The 18,632-nt window shown below is 46.0% G+C and overlaps 2 protein-coding genes across 4 annotated transcripts; both read right to left on the reverse strand.

Annotated features, from left to right (window-relative positions):
• Nucleotides 1-22: 22 nt before the first annotated feature.
• LOC6528725 (dnaJ homolog subfamily C member 13) lies at nucleotides 23-9,576 on the reverse strand. Of its 2 annotated transcripts, none has more exons than XM_002089724.3 (22): nucleotides 9,422-9,576; nucleotides 8,870-9,114; nucleotides 8,675-8,815; nucleotides 8,334-8,478; nucleotides 7,976-8,174; nucleotides 7,413-7,917; nucleotides 7,177-7,355; nucleotides 6,914-7,121; nucleotides 6,446-6,856; nucleotides 6,047-6,388; nucleotides 5,776-5,984; nucleotides 5,551-5,719; nucleotides 4,725-5,492; nucleotides 4,095-4,673; nucleotides 3,926-4,037; nucleotides 2,686-3,859; nucleotides 2,110-2,632; nucleotides 1,561-2,054; nucleotides 1,126-1,501; nucleotides 943-1,065; nucleotides 567-825; nucleotides 23-507 (listed from the first exon to the last, which is right to left on the reverse strand). In XM_002089724.3, the coding sequence occupies exons 2-22, from the start codon at nucleotides 9,059-9,061 to the stop codon at nucleotides 392-394; spliced, it is 7,224 nt and encodes a 2,407-aa protein (XP_002089760.1). In that variant the 5' UTR covers nucleotides 9,062-9,114; nucleotides 9,422-9,576; the 3' UTR covers nucleotides 23-391. The 2 variants fall into 2 exon arrangements, with proteins under 2 accessions (XP_002089760.1, XP_015054292.1); XM_015198806.2 differs by having other exon boundaries at nucleotides 7,976-8,177.
• Nucleotides 9,577-10,067: 491 nt separating this feature from the next.
• Nucleotides 10,068-18,437, reverse strand: LOC6528726 (ras-related protein Rab-32). Of its 2 annotated transcripts, none has more exons than XM_002089725.4 (4): nucleotides 17,368-18,437; nucleotides 11,095-11,490; nucleotides 10,855-10,998; nucleotides 10,068-10,793 (listed from the first exon to the last, which is right to left on the reverse strand). In XM_002089725.4, exons 1-4 carry the CDS (start codon nucleotides 17,866-17,868, stop codon nucleotides 10,683-10,685), a joined length of 1,152 nt encoding a protein of 383 aa, XP_002089761.2. In that variant the 5' UTR covers nucleotides 17,869-18,437; the 3' UTR covers nucleotides 10,068-10,682. The 2 variants fall into 2 exon arrangements, with proteins under 2 accessions (XP_002089761.2, XP_015054291.1); XM_015198805.2 differs by lacking the exon at nucleotides 17,368-18,437 and adding an exon at nucleotides 12,049-13,569.
• Between the last annotated feature and the right edge of the window lie 195 nt (nucleotides 18,438-18,632).

The raw sequence follows: 18,632 nt of genomic DNA on the forward strand, positions 1-18,632 counted from the left end.
AACGTAAATAGTCACATTTGGGTTTTTCATTTGTAATGAATCGGCTTTATTCCATAATATGTATAATCACTTTATGCATGCTCTAGTTAGGTTGTTTATGCGCGGTGTATAAACTAACAACTAATTATTTATACAGTTGGTTTTTTATAAATATAAAAAATGAAACTTTGTTACAGATTAATAATATGTTGGCTCACGATTACCAGCCTTCTTCGCGCTACGTACAATTGGCTGCGAGTGTACAAAATAAAAGAAAGTTTAATACAATAATTGGGGGCAGCCCGTGCAAGTTCGTGTTCGTTTACTGATTCCGTGGCAATCGAAGGCTCCATGCCAGCGTAATCTAAATACCAGCCTAAGTTTTAGCCTTGGTCCGGCGGATATCACGTCGCTAGTCGATGGGTGGACGGGCAGAAGGATCATCGCGATCGATGGGCGGCGGTGAGGTGAGCACTTCTACGCTTTGCGCAGGACCCGCTGTTAGGTAGCCAGCCGTTGGATTGACTCCTTTAATAGAAATAATTATACATAATTATAGGGCAGTACTATAAGAATCTTCTACCTACCCGTCAGATAGCCACGTATTGTTGTGTCGGCGATGAAAAGATCGTGGCGCTGATCTTTGAATTCGGACCACACGGGGTGTTTGAGCAAAATTTGCGTGACCCGATCGCCGTAATTGAGATTGTGCGTCATGCCTTTAAGAGCCGCTACAATTTGTGCCTTAACCGCCGATGGATTGTCCACGAACTCCAGACGACTGTCCAGTAGTCCCAGAAGAAACGGTATAAGTCCCACCTCCAAAGATTGACTGATTAACGAATCCTAAAAGATAGTAAAGAATACATTTAAGAATTTGTACAACAATTTTAATCTTAATAACTGAGTCATTTTTATATCATTCTTTTAAACCAATTTAATTCCTTTCAGAATAAAACTCACATGCTGATGCTTAAAGAGCCGGCTTAGAGCCTCGCAGGCCTTTTCGATGCAATCCCTATTGTGCTCCATGCACTTTTTTAGTGGCGACACGCATTCCGTCTGTGAGATGGCACTCACGCAGAACTGAAACATAATATACAGATTTTAAGTGAATCTCCAATATAAATGTTAATAGTATCCAACCTCAGACAACGAGAGCTGATGTAATACTGATAGCGTGTTTTTTGGCTGCACTGAGAGCAGATTGAACAGCTTTGGTATATGTCCAAGCACAGGAATATCGTCTGCAAGGTTGGGCTGCGACCGTAAGAGCTCCACTAACGCAGTGGTGGACAGGTCTAGCACATCCTGCTCTGAGGAGCTTTTACCGATTTGTTCGACGACAAAGTCCAAAAGGTCGGAAAGGAATTGCTTTGGCTTGCGAAGTGTCCAAGCGGGATTGCTGACAAACAGTCGGAGGTAGACGCCGGCTACAACGATTTCATTGGATACAATATCCTTAAGTATTTCCGGATCTTTCCACACATGCCGGGGATTCGCTTTTTGCAGCTGATAGAATCTGTGGGGGAAGAACATATGAGAATAAAAAAACAACAATTGCATTTCTTCCTTAATTACCTTTGACACGTATCGGCCACAGCATCACAGACATTCGATCGCGTGGTATCGTTCCAAATCAGTTCCGGATGCTCGTGAATGGACTCAAAGAGCTGCACGGACGTAGCTGGCGACTCCACCATAGCATCTATAAAAAGCGCTGGCAAGAACTTTGACACAGTGATTCGCACTTTGGGACCGCTTAGACGATCCGCTGTCATCTTGGCCAAGACACCAGCGCACATCTCACGAATTTGCGGATTACGAGAGTTGCAAAACAAATCCAGCAGGTAGATAGTGGCACCTTTGGCCTGGGCCTCCTTAATCATCTCTTGCACGTTCATCAGCCCTGACAAAGTTTCCAACACCTTGACTTGGCTGGCCCGAAGCTCTGGGTCTTTGAGGGCCACCAGATAGTTGCCAAGGATCTCACAGGCTGCCACCTCCGAGACGCACTCTTTGTTGCGTGAAACCAAAGATACTACCTCCAAGGCCACCGTTTTAACAGTAGAGTTCTAAAAAACAGAAAACCTATTAAATATCCAAAGAATTACCAAACCAAACCCTTACATCGGGGAATATGTTGCTGGCCAAGAAGCCAAATATCATATCAAAGTTTCCGATGCACTGAATTTCCACTTCGGCGTTGGCCTTGATCACCGCAATCAATGCTTTCAGCACCATGGTAATGTGAAGCTCAATCTTCCCATCGCTGCTAAAGTCGTATTTGCTCTGCTGTAACGCCAACTGCTGTTCTGTCAGGGCATCTGTCTCCAGCTTCTTCCGGCTCTTTGATCGGTTATAAGCAGTCAGAACATCGTCGAACGTAGTGCCCGATTTTCCCGTCGAGGCCTGCTGAAGCTGAGGATGATTAGGCGCCAAAGTGGGGGTCAGTATGCCATCATTTCCCATTTTAGGAGTAGCGCTGACTGGAGCGGCAGTTAATGTCGGGTTCTTTTTGTACTGCAGAAACTGATAAGCGTGCTTTAGGTACTCCAGCAGGTCCATGATGAAGAGCTTTGGCTGAGCAATAGGATGAGTTGGCATATCATTGTATATGCGTATAAATATGCCACCGATCTGCAGCTCGTCCCTTAAGGGTTAAATTAACGTTATAACAACCTTTTTCATGTTTTGATCACTTACTTGTGTGCATCGAACTCAAAGCTGGAAACCAGCTCAGAGACCTGGGCAATGTCCTCATGCGTCTCCCTAGCGGAGGCCGTTCGCTGCTGCTCGAGGAAATCCTTAAGCTGAGCGCGAGTTCCATTATCCCAGATGAGGTAGGGGTTACGGGTGTTCGCCGTAAGCAACTTAAGCACATCACTGTCGCGAACCGTGGCCAACTGGTTGGAAATGTAACGCGTGAGCAGACGATCGAGAACCTGCTTGATTAGGGAGTTTTTAGCCTCCCCCGTAACAATGTACTTTTGCTGGATGGCACTGGATCTGGTCTTTGTAAGCTGTTGTTGTTGCTCACTTTCGGTGGGTGTGGAACTAGCGGTGTCGCTGCTACCAGATGAGGTGTCTGACTCCTTTTCCTTTCCGCTCGTAATTGCCAGCTGTTTGCTTTGCAGGGGATTGTGAGCGTTCTGGGTGTAAGTTGAGCTTGACGCTGCGGACACCGATGGCTTTGGTTTTATGGCTGGTGGCGCCTTAGCTGCTGGTGAGTTTGTCTCGCTTCCAGTCACCGGTTTCTGACGCAGCTCCATGCTGTAGCCAGCTAAGGCGATACAACCGAGGACTGCCATCTTTGCAAGGTTGTTGGCCAGTTGCTGCTGGTTTGACTTATCGCTCACTTCCACCCCGCTTTCGTCAAGCGTGTAGTCATACTCGAAGACGAAAAGCAGTAGAGACCAGAGTACGCCGTTCCGCGACAGTTGGCATTGCAGGTCGTAGTTATTGGCAGCAAGACTGGTCACCAGGCTTACCGATAGCGTATGTTTAAAATAGACCACACGACAAACGTCAGACAGCAACTGTGGGAGCTGGATGATCTTCTGCTTGCACTTCTCAAAGTTGCAGGCTACTTCGAAGCAGCGAGTTACGTTCGATATGACTTGGTAGTGCAGCGAGTCCGGCTTAGAGTCCACTCCCAAAATAGACACGCAACGGGTGTACGCCTCCAAAAGAGCCTCGATGCCTTCCTCCCGCCTCAGTTCTTCAGCGTTCAAGGCAGAGCAGTGAACCGTATGATAACACAACTCAGAGGCAGCTGTTAGTAGTTGGGCTTCCTTTGAAAAGAGCTCATCATCTCGTGTCTCCAAACGGATGGTCTTAATGAGCTGCGGGTAACCTGCGTATTTGTAGGGTCGCAAAACTACAAATGAAAATGAATTACTAAATAGTTTTATAATTCTTTAACCAAAATGTTTAAAGCACTTACCATCCGGATACCGCTCAAAAAGTATGCTCTGTGTGCGAAGTATAAGCACAATATTATTGGGGTCTGGCCCACCCGAGCTCCAGACGTTTCGGGAGCATAGAAACTCATACGCCTGAAAAAATCGTTAAATTGTAGCATGGACTACCTAGTCGGTTGGCCATTTACGCACCTGATTCACTTTTTCAAATATTTCGCGACCATTCGGATTTTTATCGGGATGATACATTTGCGCCAGCTTATAATAGCTCTTGCGAATCATCGACTCATCTGGCTTAGGAGTCTTAGTAAGGTCGATGCCTAAGTCCTGGTAAGCCTGTTGGATTGTCATCTGAGGAGGTTTCTTCTCTACCTCCTTGCGCCAAGCGTCCAGTGTGTGCTTTAAAAGCTGCACGGGATCAGATATGGGCCAGTTGGGGAACTTTTGGGTGTCGCACAAGTGGCGCAGGTAATATATGTGACAGAAGAGCTCGTTCTCCAGTTGCGGATAGCTTATCACTGGAATTGCCAAGTACGGATACCTAGCCATTGTGTGTCCTCGAAGTCGAGGCGTAAAGTCTGCGATGTGTGCCGCTATCTTCTCTATTAGTAAACGTCGCATCTCTGAGCTCCATATTACCTCAGGGGTGTCGAACTCGCCTAGGAAAATTTCTGCAAACTTTTCTGCGCTGTAATTTTCCAGGAAACAAACCATGGCCTCGGGGAGAAGTTGACCAAGGATGCTGCGGTGCATGATGCCAGATTGGGAGGTCTGTCAAGGAAACAATAAAGTAGATCATATCAAAAATTGCAAAATTATTACCTCTTCGCTACGGAATCCTTGCTTCATATGCGTCATCTTGAGGAATCGAGTAATAGGTAAAATGTTGCTGCCTGTGTACATGAGCATGAAGTAGAAGACTCCCGTAAGGTACACCTTTGGCATTTCCGGATTGTCTTCCATAATCTGATAGAGCAGCGTAGCTACGCGCTCGAGCAATCCGGGATCATGGGTTAGGCAAACTTGTACCACGTGCGGTAGGCAGATGAACTCGGAAAGTTTGCGAGACAACTTTGGACCTGGAATAAGAACAGCCACGCCATTTTGGGTGCGACTCGGAAAGAAGCTAGTGCACTTTATCAGTATGTCTAAGATCTTTGAGGATAATTCAGTCTCGTCGTAAAGCGGTGTGCCTTTAGCAATAAGACACCATTTTAGCTGAGGGATCTGCTGAAGCGATCGCCAGCCATCCATGCCAATAGCCCAGCAACGGGTCTTCGGTGTGATTAATCCCTTCTGCCACAGCTCCTTGAGCTCCGAGTATGTAATAGGTCCCTGACGCTCCGGCTTTTGACCATCCTTCTCAATGTTGTAGTACCAATCCTTCTCTTCGTATGTTCCCATATTGGGACCCGCTTCAATAACATTTGTTTTGGTATTGAGCTGCGCACGTCCCTTGTGTAGATGGGCTAAGGTGATGAGATCTACTAGGCATTGAACATGATCAATAAGGGCTCGACTGTTAGATTTCTCTAGCACCAGGCAAGAAATCAGGTTGATTAGTGCATCGCGCATTGACGGAGAAAGGCACTAAAATAATGTTTAATATTAAAGGAGAGCCTTAAATTAAAATTGGTATTAAACTCACCCTATCACTAAGCTGCAGAATGTAAGACATATCGTTGAACTTGCCAATCTCGGCGTGGTAACGGCGGTAAACCTTAGCCAAAGCCTGAAGGGAAAACACCGTCATTTGGTCATCATTTACGCGTTGGCGGCACAACACGCGTCGATACAAGGCATTAAAAAGTTCAATCCTAGAGAGTACCTTTTTTTACATCCATAATTAACTAAAATAGAAAAGTGAACTTACGGATCCTTTACTAGATTCTGCGGCCAGTCATCCTTCTCCAGTATCAAGCGAATGTAGTAGTCACCAATTTTGATTTCATCAGCTAGACATTGATAGGCTACCTCGAATTCCTGATAATTCCATGCCACAATCATTTGACCGGCCAAGTCGCGATCATTAAGAAACTGCCGCAGCTCATTCTCCAGGCACATACGCAATTCCTCGCGGGTCTGCGAAATTTTTTTATTAGAATTTATCAAAAAAAATTAGAAAGTAACATATTTGTGAATACCTTGTGATTCCATATTAAATTGGGTAGACTGTGATCTTTGGCAAAGGTGTAAAAGAAGAAAGGCAGATTCACTACAACATCAGATGTCTTTTTTTTCTGGCGTCGATTTCTCAGCACAACAGGACGATTCTTAAGCGCCTGAGCCGCTCCATCCTGTTTTTCAATTAGGTTCATGCCCCAATGCTTAATGCCTTGTAAATGCTTTTCTATCACATTCTTGCGAGTTTTGTTGGAATGTTGTATTGCAAATTTGAGATTGTCACGAAAATTTAGTTTGTCCTCCTCGACATCCGACTCTGGGACAGTCTCTTCAGACTCCAAAAAGGTTAACAGGCCAGCGGGCTGATAAGTTTAAATAATTTGTAAAACCTGATTAGAATACACTTTTTAATAACTCACGAATATGCGTTTAAAGAGTTCCATTGCCTCCTCACTGTCTGTTAGCCACAGCCCGATTAAATGCCGCGATAACTGACGTTGCGTAGTCTGAGTTGGATCATTGGAGGGCGTATACAGTGCCACCAGTAAATGCCGGCACAGCGCCGCCTCATCCAGGGCCAATGCTTGCATTTGCTGGGCCACTTGCAGCTCGCCTTCCTCAATAATAGCCCGCAGCACCAATCCAGCTCCCTTCACGATCGCCAGCGAGGGATGCTGGAACAGTTTGTACAAATAGCGTCCACGATCGGCAACCAGCTCCAGCAGAATATCGAACTGCTTGCCGTCGGTGGTCTCGCTGTAAGGCACACACAAGGCGAAGGTCATGAAGTCCAGCATGGCTGACAGTACCAGAGCACCACTGCCGTGGCTCTAAAAACATAAATAATTTTAAAACGAATTGAATGAACCCTAGAATAGTTTTATTACCACATGAGTTGTCCACATGTTGAGCAAAGTTTCCAGAAACGATTTTGATGACAGAATGGATGACTTATTTAGTTGCTCCTGTTTTAAATCGTGGTCAGAATTTACAGAATGCATTAGCGAGTTGATCATGTCAATGGCGGAGTAAGTCACAGCCAAATCCTTGCGCCTTAAAGCAGCCACAACCTTTGTACCAATAATCTCACGAAAGCTGAAATGTATACAAACTTCAATGAAGATTTTAATACGATAGTAGAATTTATTACCCTGGGAGATTAGTAAAGGCTGCGTATCCAACTTTGCTAGCCAGGAGACGAGTAAGTGCGTGAAATATAGCCTCCAACTCCAAGTTGCTCAGCTGAGCCGTAGGGCTGTCCAGCTCCTTTTGGGCCAACGCTTGCAGGGCACTTAGGATAAGTTTATCTTTGTTTTCAGCAAACAAGCTCTGCAAAACAAAGCATTGGTTAGGTTGAACAGCAAACCAGGCATTAGGTTAACCTACATCCTGAGTTACACTATAGTTGAGGCCACTGTGAGGCACATTGGCATTAAAGCGCTCCAAGATTTCATACCGCTTAGAGGGGTTTTGAAAATTGTTGATAACCAGGCGCATCAAATTCGCCTCTGTCTCCTCGTCAACCGAACTGTTCAATGGCACATACCGTTTCCCACGCGGCGTGTTACCAATACGAACGTGCACATCCTGGTTGCCACTGGAGCGGACAGCATCCAGCACAGTAGCCAACAACGAGTCCCGGTCGTTGGTGCTGTAGTTTCGCACGATTCCATTCTTGTACTCGATGCTAAAGCGCTGAAGATTGTCCTTGTCTCTTACTAGGGCAAACACATCAGTGAGCGGACGCAGGGTGCAGACACTATAAGTTTGAGGATCCCGCTCCAGTAGCGTTACTTCGGTGAGGCAGAGAATACGCTTTACAGGATCCGGATGGCGGGGCGTTATCTTATGGACCGAGAATTCGGTCGACGAGGTTTGAAACTGGTCGCCGCTGAAAGATTTTATGGTCTTGTAGAGAAATTCTTTATTGACCTTTCGCATGAGCCCACCTAAACTTGCCGAACCGCTGTCTTTCGAACTGCTCCAATGTGATCTGACTCTTGAGTATTTTGGTTTCGATGCCCAGAAACTGAGCAGATCTTTGTGCTATGTTCTGCACGATTTCGTGGTGATTGAGCGCCTTAAACAGATGGAGGCGACTGAATCCGCCGTAAGCCATCACGATTCCTCCCTCATAGTCCGAGATGCCTGCTTAAAACGTGTGCGGAAGAAAGATGAGTGCGGCAAGTAACCAAAAAAAAAAAAAAAAACAAAACACGGAGCGATCATATTGAATTGTAATTGAGGCGCATGAGGACAAAACAAGACACATTAATTGATGCAAGCGAGTCAAATGTGCATAGCTACCTATTATACCCTCGATGTCCTTGTACATGTAGCTGGCCAGCACGTCGTTGGTGGTGGGATCTAGCTGGTCCAGAGAGCAGGGCGTGACCTCCAGTACGGTCGGAAGACTGATGCCCGACCAATGATACTTGTAAGCACTGAAGCGCTGAAAACAATATTAATACATTAGCAGGAGTCTCTTAAAACGATTGAATCGTATTCTAAATACAAATTTTAAGAGATTAGAATTATAATTAAATATTTAAATTATATATAAATATTAAAAACATCTGAATTACTCGTTTAATTTATACGGGATTTAATGCATTCGCATAAAGTGAGACTCGAAAACGGTAACCAACCTGAGCATTTTTGGGCTTGTCTGCAAACTCCTTGTAGTATTTTAGTATAGAGCTTAGGATATCGTTCCGATATTCCGACGATAACTTGATTGTATCTAGTTTCTTATCCTTTTTGATGGTCACCACAAAGTCATGGGGTATCTGAAAGATCAATTTATCTAGTTCCGAGCTCTCCACAAGATTTAAAAAACTCACATTTGAAGTCTTTGATGGTGCTGCCGCCACGATGTCCGAGTAGGACCACCTGTTAGTAAGGTCGAGCTTGTCCGGATTGTAGGTGGATATGCCGGCCGTGCCGATAGAGAGGATGCGCTTGTACCTGCCCTTCCAGGAGTGCTTGGTCACCAGGAAGCACTCCAAGTCGACGTTTTCCTTAGGCGGCAGCATCGTTTCTTGTGGCGATTCCAACTGATTACCTTCCACCCAGTATTAGTCAGCAACTGAAAGTGAGAGATACGAAGCGTGGGAATTGGGAGTCCAATCAGAGCCGCTGCTTTTCACGACTGGTATTCAGGCGCGCAGCTTTTTCCCATTCCCGAGGGTTACCAAATATCCAATTGACTTGCCCCCGACTCCGGGGCACTGATTAATTAAGTCGACTTGGGCACTTATCAGCATAAGTACCAGCGGAGACCCAACAAAGACCAGAAAAGGGGAGTAAACGTGACGAGTGCGGAATGCTGCGGCCTCAAGAGTACAGTCCGTTGGATACGTGTCTGCCGAACTGCAACATTTGCGGTAGCTTACCTTAACATCTAACACATTTTGCCCACTGGTTATATTGTCTATTATTCCTAATATCTCTCCTTTGCGGAATTTTTGCAATAAACAATTTAGCAGTAACACGGCTACACAACACTAATAAGTAGTGGTGCAAATATCGATGACACTCGTCTTGCAGCGGTTCGACAGTTTGAATGGTTCTATCGATAGTGGTCCTGTTCAGCAGCACTCAGCACTCAACTTATATTCAGGGTATTCACTGAGTTGTTAAGTTTCGGATATTAAGTTTAGAGATTTTTTTCGGATTTATAAGCATTTTATATTATTAGAATTTAAACGATAAATTACATAATTAACAGTAAGGAATACCCTATTGATACTATCGAGTTTGATTATTTTTAAAAAGAAAAACATTGCGGGTCGAATAAAATATTTGTACGATGTTTTACCGCTAGAAAGGGAGAAATAAAAATCTTTTTTGTATTTACTTAAAAAAAACAGTGATTCCATGAAAGCAAATACCAATAGAATTTCCATTCCAGCACATTATAAACTGATATAAAGTCGTTACGAAATATCGTTATTTATAATGTTTATTTTCTTTTTAAACCAAAATACTCTTGAATCTCGTTCATCGTCCGTTTTAATTTAGCCAATAAAACACTTGCTGTGAACTAAACTACCATTAAAAACTTTATTTCTGATTTCGTATTGCATAAAGCGTACGTATTCTTATCTAAATGCAAATAATGATGGCAGAGTGTGTTTGCATATGAGAATAATAATTCAAGATAAAACCATCTCGCCAGCAGAGGCAAATAAAACAAACAAAACAATAAGACGATTCGTATTTTACACAAATGTAGAATGCTATGATACGGATGATGCACTACCTCCGACTAATCCACGCAACTAGGGCAATAATGGTGATAGTAATAATGGGTCGCATGCGTAGGTAAGTTATGTGTCACCATAAAAATGCTCGAAGTGACACGGATCCCGATCCCGGTGCAACATTGTGGACCCAGAGATGAGGCTTTATCGCGATTGGCGGGATGCGGGATGCGGGAAGATAAAGACAGACTGGTGGACGGACGGGATGGAAGGAATGGAGATACGGATGGGCCTAAGTCTTAGACAAATGTTACGTTAAAACCCTAAGCATAGTTATCGCTATTTTCTAAAAACATGAACATGGAATGGACGTAGGCACATGGCGTTTCTGTCTGGAAACTCGCTTTTAGACTGGGAATGGTAATAGCAATCGCCGGGCATCGGTCCCAGGTCAGCAGGAACACTTGTTCTTGGCATCCGCTCCGGTTGCATCGCCCGTGCTTAGGTTGAACTTGTCGCCATCGGCCAGATCGGCAGATATCAGCTTATCGTTGATGAGTATCTGTCGGGTAAGTGGAAGAAGATTAGCGGGGCTTTGGCCGAGCATTAACACCGATTATCACCTTATTCACGAGGGCACGGGCTGCCTCGTCGATGTTGATATTCTCCTTGGCGGACGTCTCAAACCACCCGGCAAATCCGTTCTCCCTCACATACTCATCCATCTTCTCGGGCTGCGTTATAATGCCCTGCTTTTCCTGGTCGCACTGGAAACAAGTTTAGCAAAGGGATTTAATTAAAAAATAGCATTACATTAAAAAATAACATTATCTGGACACCTTAAACTTAAAGCAATCACTTACTTTATTGGCCAGCAGGATGCACGGAATGGGACTGCCGTCAGGCAGTTGCACCTTGGAGTCCAGATCTTCCTTCCACTTGCTCACGCAGTCGAAAGTCCCACTTCGAGTCACATCAAACACAATGAACGCGCCCACCGCCTCCTTGTAGTAGACCCGGGTCATGTTGCCAAACCTCTCCTGCCCGGCGATATCCCACAGCTGGAGGCGCACTATCGTGTTGGCGTCCCACTGCAGCACCTTCAGGGCGAAGTCCACGCCGATGGTGGCCCTGTAGTTCTGGCTGAAGAACTGGTGCACATAGCGCTTGATGAAGGACGTCTTGCCGGTGCCCAGTTCACCGATGACTAGAATCTTGTACAGATGCTCGCGCTTATCGCTGGTGGACGTCATGATGGCCTGGAAGCAAGGATCGGATGAGAGTTACTTATATGTTCGATCCATGCTTATTAATATAGTTTAATAAATGTTAAACAGTAAACAACGAAATCCCACTTGTGACTGGAAATCTCACGATAAACAGATACATACTTTTGGGCTCTGTTCTTCAAGACACAAATATAAATAATCGGTGCAGAAGATCTAATAGAATTAGAAATATTACTATATCATTTCTAATCAAAATTAGTAATAAATTTTGGTTTATCCTAACACGTTTACACATAATTATATAAAAGTTTATCAATACGTATATAATATAGGAAGTGAAAATTCATATCACCACTTTAATAAATTCTAAGCCTGGTATTAGTTACACCTTCTGCAGCTTGTCAATCGCACTGAGATTTGCTGGCTAGTTGACGAGGCCCCCTGGGCAATTACCACCGCCCTCCGCCCGCACAGTTGAATGACACTCTGGTACACACACTATAAGGGGGCCAACATAACACTTGTGGGGCTTCATCGTAGGTAAATGACAACTGGCGAACTGGCAATCCGACGACGACGAGACCTTACCGGTTCCATTTCCTGATCCATGGTCAGGTCACCGAAGGCCGGCATGGGTTTGGCGCTCTCTGGCTCTATGGTATCCGCCTTCTCCTCGCTACTCTCGTCCTCGGATCCGGAGTCCTGGTTGGAGTATTCACTAGCCACCGACTGATAGCGCAGTGTTTCCCGCCTGCCCTCGATGCTGTCGTGATCGCCGAGGATGAGCTGCTGCTGGGCGAAGCTGAGTCGCCGGATGCTGGAGTCGCTGAGCTCTTCGTTGGAGTTGGGCTGTTGACTGGCGGCGGCGGCCAAAGCGGCTTCGTAGGCACTCAAGGGACTCCTGACTGCACTGCCCACGACAAAGCGGACAACGGGCGGGGGATTGGCAATAGTCTGGGCACTTTCCGCCGAGGAGACACCGTCCTCAGCTGGCGGCGGGGAAATGGATGGGTCCAGGGATTGCTGCCCTGATGGCTGGGGTTCCGTGCTCGCTAGTTCAGCCAGTGGTCTGGCGTTCAGGCGGTGGCCGCGCTGCTGCTGCTGCTGCATCAATTCCAGCTTCCTGCTGGATGTGCTCGAGGATTGGGCCTTGCGAACAGTTCCGGTGCCGCTGGCAGACTGAACGCGACTTGGTTTTGCTGGCGCCCGTTCTCTGGGCGGCGTATCGCGCGTGCTCTCGGTGGTGGTGATAAGCGGTGACGGCGACGGCGACGCCGCTGGAGACTCTCTCTCGGGGCTCTGGGGCTTCTTCTTCGCCACCAGCAACTTGGTGGTGCGGGTGCTGCTGCTGGTATCTCTTGTGGTCACGGTGGTGGTAGTGGTTTTCTTTCTCGGTTTCTTTTCCGCTGCGGCGGGTGTCTTGCCGCTCTTCTTGGCGGGCGCTGGCTCCACCTTCTTGCCACTGATGGTGATCTGAAGCGTGCTGCTGCCGGCGGAGGAGGGCGAACCGGGTGGCGATGGCAGGGGGGTGGTATCTAGATGCTCCACGCTGATGTCGTCGCTGGTCGCCAAGCTGTGGGGCCGTCCCTTCGGCGTCTTCACACTTTTTCTCAGGCCTCCCAAAAGAAGGCGGCGCGTCAGGCTCTTTTTCTTAGTCTTGGAGAGGGCTCCACTATCCGTAGAGATGGAGCTGGCCACGTCTTCAAGCTCACCTGGGGTTTCCTGGGCCTCCTCCTCTGCGCTGCGGGTTTCTCTGTCGGTGCTTTTATCCAGCTCCCTTTCCTTTTTGGTTTTGGTCTTCGAGAGGCTTCGCAGAGCCGCAGAGAATCGGGAACGGCCCTTGATCTTTCCGGTGGCCTCCTCCGACTCCTCTTTCGGATCCCCCTCTCCCTCCTGGCGGTCACTCTTTTCTCCCGACTGCTCCGATTCCGCTCTTTTTGTGGCTGCTTTTACCCGCTGCTCGTCCACGTCGGGCATATTTTCAACTGAAGCTGCTGATCCCTAGCGGTTTTAAAAAGGTTCCATTTGCTCCAGATTAATTTCCTTCCTGATCCTGCACGCCTCGAATATTTTAGCAACCGTAGCCCTGACTAAACGAACGCGCACTGAAGTCCCCAGTGCCGACGACTAGGCTTTTATAAATTTTGTATTCGCCCCGATAGTCCCGCCCCCGCTACGCCCCAAACCCCTTTTGTGGTGAGAGGTTTAGCATTTCAGTTACGAAAAACGCTATACTTAGCCAGGTGCTTACCAACACTGGCTGCCGCCTCCAAATCGCTTGCGAAATGAGCGTGAGAAGAGCCGGTGGGCCTTTGAATGGGCCGATTGAACGGCTGGCACCCGCTTATCAAGCAATCCCCGGACAAAGATTGGCCAGTGTCCGTTGGCCCGCCATAATGGACGCCAGTTGTCTGGCCTGTTAGCCCTGCTCCGGAATCACTGAGCTCTGTCATTGGGATCAAGGCGATGCATGGTGCCATGATGCCATAATGCTGCGATGACGAGCAGCCAATCATCCGGCACAACCAGTGGAGCAGGGCGCCCAGTGTCCATATCTGGACCTGACCTCTCCAAGCACCCCAGAACGTGCTCCGCCGCACTTGGCGGGCTTCCTTTAAGCTGAGGATTTGCCGCATCAACTTGTCCCAAAAGAGTCGCTCGGCATTAAGTGGGCGACACATCAATCTGGCCGGTTGGGCGCTGTCTTGGCCAATTGTCGACTGGCTGCTCGACGTGACTATATAGAATTACGCTTATTACAAAACGTGGTTAGCCGCAGTGCATCGAGCAGAGCGACAGGGAAGGAGATATGTGGCCCATATACGATTACCCAAGTAATAACCCGAAACGCAAACGGGATGGCACTCATATGGGTCCACATTTAGCAAAATAGATCGTATCATACAGATCTACGGAAGTTGCTTAAGGTCTGACTTAATTAGATATTACAGTTTCCTATACTCATATGGCTGCGGTATCAATAAAATTGGGAAGTGAAGTAACTTTCAATACATTTTGAACTTGTATATCACTATAAACGTTCTCTTGAACCATCAACCGCGTATCTGAGAAGTACAATAAATGATTATTTAATGGTCAAAACAATAATGACCAATAGTTGATCAGTTTTGTGCATATAAGACAGATCCCTTATATACATATGTACATAGATGCACAGATGTAATTCAAAGCAGAAGATCCTAGTAGGTGTCCTAGGAGTGCGTGGGAAAAATGTCGTACATTATAACTAAGAGAGATATTACCTTAACAAATAAAACTACCCATTTGTAATATTTCTGCACAACTAATTATCCGACTTATGTTCTGAAAGACGTTCTCTTTTATTCAGAACATTGAAAGTGTTTATTCTTTGATAACTTGTTTATTCATATAAATCAATAGCTATAGAACATTTAGACTAGACATTCCTCAATGCGATTGCACAGTAAAGTAAAGTATTTTAGGCCCCACCAATATGCACATTCTGAAATTGGGGACAAGCCAACAGTCGAATCAGCTTACATAATTCATGGGAGATTACAGCAAACACATTTTCTCAAGTCCTAAAAATTCCAGTTGGGGAACCGAGGGCTTTTAAACCATAATGTGCCATGGAAACCGAAAGCATTAGAAATTCACTTTCGCATAAATGTCGAACGTGGCAGAGTTTCTTTGTGCCTGCAGATGCTTACACGCAATCCAGCCGGCAAACAGAAAACAGAAGCGCCATGCAAAACATTCATCCCACCATCAGAATCTCAGGCGCCTGCAAGTGCCCTAACGACCCCATTCCGAACAAAAGCCACACGGATGCCCGGATGTGGCGAACTCCTGCACGGACTCCTTTCCTGTGAATCGGATACCAAATGGGAGTCGCAAGGCACGACCATTCTCCCATATACCAGCAATCACGTGCAAGTGAGTTCGACAAAAGGAACTGAGCACGTGAATGAGTTCCTGGAATGGAACCTACGGGGATTGCATGCATCACGGCATGTATAAAATCAAGCAATATAGAGCAACACTTTCTAGTCTTTCTAGATAGTTTGGGAAGTTACTCTTATGCCTAAAACAATTTTAGCTGCTTATTTCAAAGGTTTCAAACAGGACCCTAAAAAGTATGCAATGAAATCTGATATGCAAATGTAAAAAGTAGAATAACAAGTCGACGACAGCTATTAAAAATATCTTTAAATACGAAAGAAAAAATGTCTTTATATCTGAGTTATATGATAAGTTGTGTATTAGCATTAAGGAAAAACGTGGTTCATTTATGCTTTTTGTGTAAACACTAAACTACTAATTTAAATTAATAAAAGCTACTTAAAGCTATAGTTTCTAGCATTTATTTAAGTAAATTACCGCAAAATATCGCAGATTGATAAACATGGAGACTGCGTGTACAAAAATAGTTGGCAATGGAATTTTAAGATTGGCACCTTGGATTGCGTGATACTACGGCAGAGCGATACTCTGCCAGTTACAATAGTAAATATGTACATATATACACATGCTTATCAGTCGATCCGGCAATTGTCATGTAAATTAATCAGTCGGCCACAAACGTAAAATCACACAAACAATATTGCAGAGTGCATTGCCTTGGCCAGTGAGGCGCAGAGGGAGTTGGAGCTTGATTACATAAGGAGGATGCTCTGCGACTGGCGGACAGCGATCCCTCAATGGACTCTGCACACGCTACTTTGCGTATTATCAGTGGCATGGAGTGGAGTGCCAGCTCATATCTAATCACTCCATGGAGTCACCCATGAAAAGGGAGGAAGCGGCAGAGAGAGGGCCCTGATTAGATAGTGGCCGAAATGCAATAAGACCTTGTGATTCATCAAGTGAGATATATGTACACATATGCATGTGCGATGTGTGAATGAGAAACGCTGGAAATGCCAGGCAGTAATTAAGGAGCCCACACTTTCCTTTCTTGGCCCACAGCTGACCTTTAAACGTGACATACTCTCGGTCTGTTCGACCTGCAATCCCCATTATAGTTTCTCAACAGTGGCGGATATCTCTATCCAGCTAACCGGCAATCACTTAAGTAGCTGAACGCACCCACATGGTTCCGCCCCTTGTATGTGGTATGCGTAGTATGTTCATATTCGCAGCCACGAGGAGGGAAATGCTCCATAGGAGGCCCGCTGCACATTGTTTTGATTTTATCAGCAGGCTAATTAAGCTGGGTCTCCAATGAAACTGCGATTGTAATTTCATTACCATTTAATTGGCGAAATTGGCATTGGAAAAATGGCAATCGGTTGATTGAAGATTACAAAGCTAACTAATTCTGGAAGGGAACACTCTGTAATGTGGGTAGGAAAACGTAATAAAATTTGTACACTTAAAAAAAAAACCAAGTTCAAAAAGTTGGTAAGCTACGTAAATATTTTTGATTCGCAATATTTTTAAATTTCATTATTTTTATCAGTGCATTGTGCCTTTTGTGATATTCACATTCCGTGCATTATTTACGCTCCGTAATTCCATCTGGTGGCTTTCCGCAAAGTTCTCTGAGCGACTTAAACGGCTAATGAGTACAAGCTAGTTGTGTTAACGGCCTGACGAGGCAAAATAGCAGAAGCCATTGCAACACTTGGCCAACTTATTTTTGGGCATTTCCCACACTCGCAAAAAAGTAGTACACACTTTTGGAAATTCATCTGTTAACGCAATTTTAAAGTCGCATCAAAGCTTAAAAAAAATTTTCAAGTATTTAGCTGCATACGGAAAATACATGTTGATCCCTAACTTATAGGTTGACCTTCTTCTAATTTTTTAAAGTGTAACCCTCCTCCCCACTTTAAACCCGGCCCACAAAGGCATTTTGGCACGTGCTGGCCGTAAGCAAACACTCCATTGTCGAATTTGGTGGATTATGGTGGGGTTACTTACTCCGTTGTTTCTGTTGATGTCCACGTGGCTACGATTGGCTCCCGCGGGCATGACCGTGGTCAGTTGCAGCGCCTCTACGGCGCCGAGGTCCAACTCCGGCTTGGGTTCGGCGTAGGCCGGAGCAGCACTTCGGAGTGAGAACTGCGAGGAGCTAAGAAGCGGATGCAGTTGGGAATCCGCGGACGGGAAACAAATCTGACGGCGCACGAAGATGGGCGACTCCTTGGCGCTGAGGGCGCCCAGTGAGCCGGAGCCTGAGCTCACGGGTCGGTGCTTGTGCTCCACGGGCAGGCGACCGGACTGGGTGTTCGAATGCTGAATATCTGTGGCCAGGTACTGGCAGCGCAGGCAGGCGCAGAAGAGATCAGAGAGGTGATCGGCAGACTTGGATTTGGGCAGGTTCTTGACCAATGCGGCGGGCTCCTGGGCCAGGCAGTCGCAGATGTTCCGGCGTCCGGCGGAGGTGGAGACAACGCTGCTCTGGATGACGCCGGTTGCCATGCAACCACCGATACGGGTGAATGTGATCTTTAGACCTTCTTCGAACTTATCTCACGCCCCCGCCCAGCCAAGGTCGTTCACACGCGCTCTATTGGCCTTCTCCAGGCGTATCACTCTCGCTCTCCGGAACGCGGATCCCGAGCAACATGTGGTTCTGCTCTAACGGTAAACAATGCCTAGACTGTTCTTGAACTTATCAGAATAGGTATTTATTTGCGAGTTTCACAGCTACTTGCGGCGTTATCTCAATCGATCGGTTTGTTGAACTCGACCGTTGCACTTTTTTGGGCAATTTTATGCACTCGAATCGCTGGAAACTGGTTTCAAATGCAAATGGAACAGTGCGGTGGTCACCACTTACTTAGTATCTTAGTATCATAGGATTTAAACGGTCATTTGTTACTTCTATTGTTTGCTCTTGCCGATAATTATACGACCGTAAATTAAATTCACACACGTTCGATTTCCAGGCACGCAATGCTACGCAAGACAACAACAACACGGGCCAAGACGGCGCAAAACAACAACAACAGTGATAGCGAGGCTCGCTGACGTCCACCCTCCACTAATTCCAGTTTATAACTGAATAACCGAAAACAAGAGGAAAACTTCGGCGCTCGAACGAATCAGAAAGCGAGAGCTTTCCGAAAAGCTTTACATAGAGAACCGTTAAACGGACTCCGAGTCGGACTAAATTGAAATCCGCCATCTTTTGGCGGTAAATCGATTTTTTAGTTCGAGCGGCGTTAATTCAAATGTAATAT

This window comes from Drosophila yakuba, chromosome 2L (assembly GCF_016746365.2).
Source record: "Drosophila yakuba strain Tai18E2 chromosome 2L, Prin_Dyak_Tai18E2_2.1, whole genome shotgun sequence".
NCBI classification, from domain to species: domain Eukaryota; kingdom Metazoa; phylum Arthropoda; class Insecta; order Diptera; family Drosophilidae; genus Drosophila; species Drosophila yakuba.

What these genes read in the sequence shown, in the direction of transcription:
- LOC6528725 (XM_015198806.2), bottom strand. Translation starts at nt 9,061, where the DNA reads ATGCTGCCGCCTAAGGAAAACGTCGACTTGGAGTGCTTCCTGGTGACC. An exon ending in CACCATCAAAGACTTCAAAT is followed by an intron (nt 8,816 to 8,869) that starts GTGAGTTTTTTA and finishes TTGATCTTTCAG; the next exon opens with ATACCCCATGACTTTGTGGT. An exon ending in ATTTAATATGGAATCACAAG is followed by an intron (nt 5,985 to 6,046) that starts GTATTCACAAAT and finishes AAAATTTCGCAG; the next exon opens with ACCCGCGAGGAATTGCGTAT.
- LOC6528726 (XM_015198805.2), bottom strand. Translation starts at nt 13,437, where the DNA reads ATGCCCGACGTGGACGAGCAGCGGGTAAAAGCAGCCACAAAAAGAGCG. An exon ending in TGGATCAGGAAATGGAACCG is followed by an intron (nt 11,491 to 12,048) that starts GTAAGGTCTCGT and finishes CCTTGCTTCCAG; the next exon opens with GCCATCATGACGTCCACCAG. An exon ending in CCCGTGCCCTCGTGAATAAG is followed by an intron (nt 10,794 to 10,854) that starts GTGATAATCGGT and finishes CTTACCCGACAG; the next exon opens with ATACTCATCAACGATAAGCT.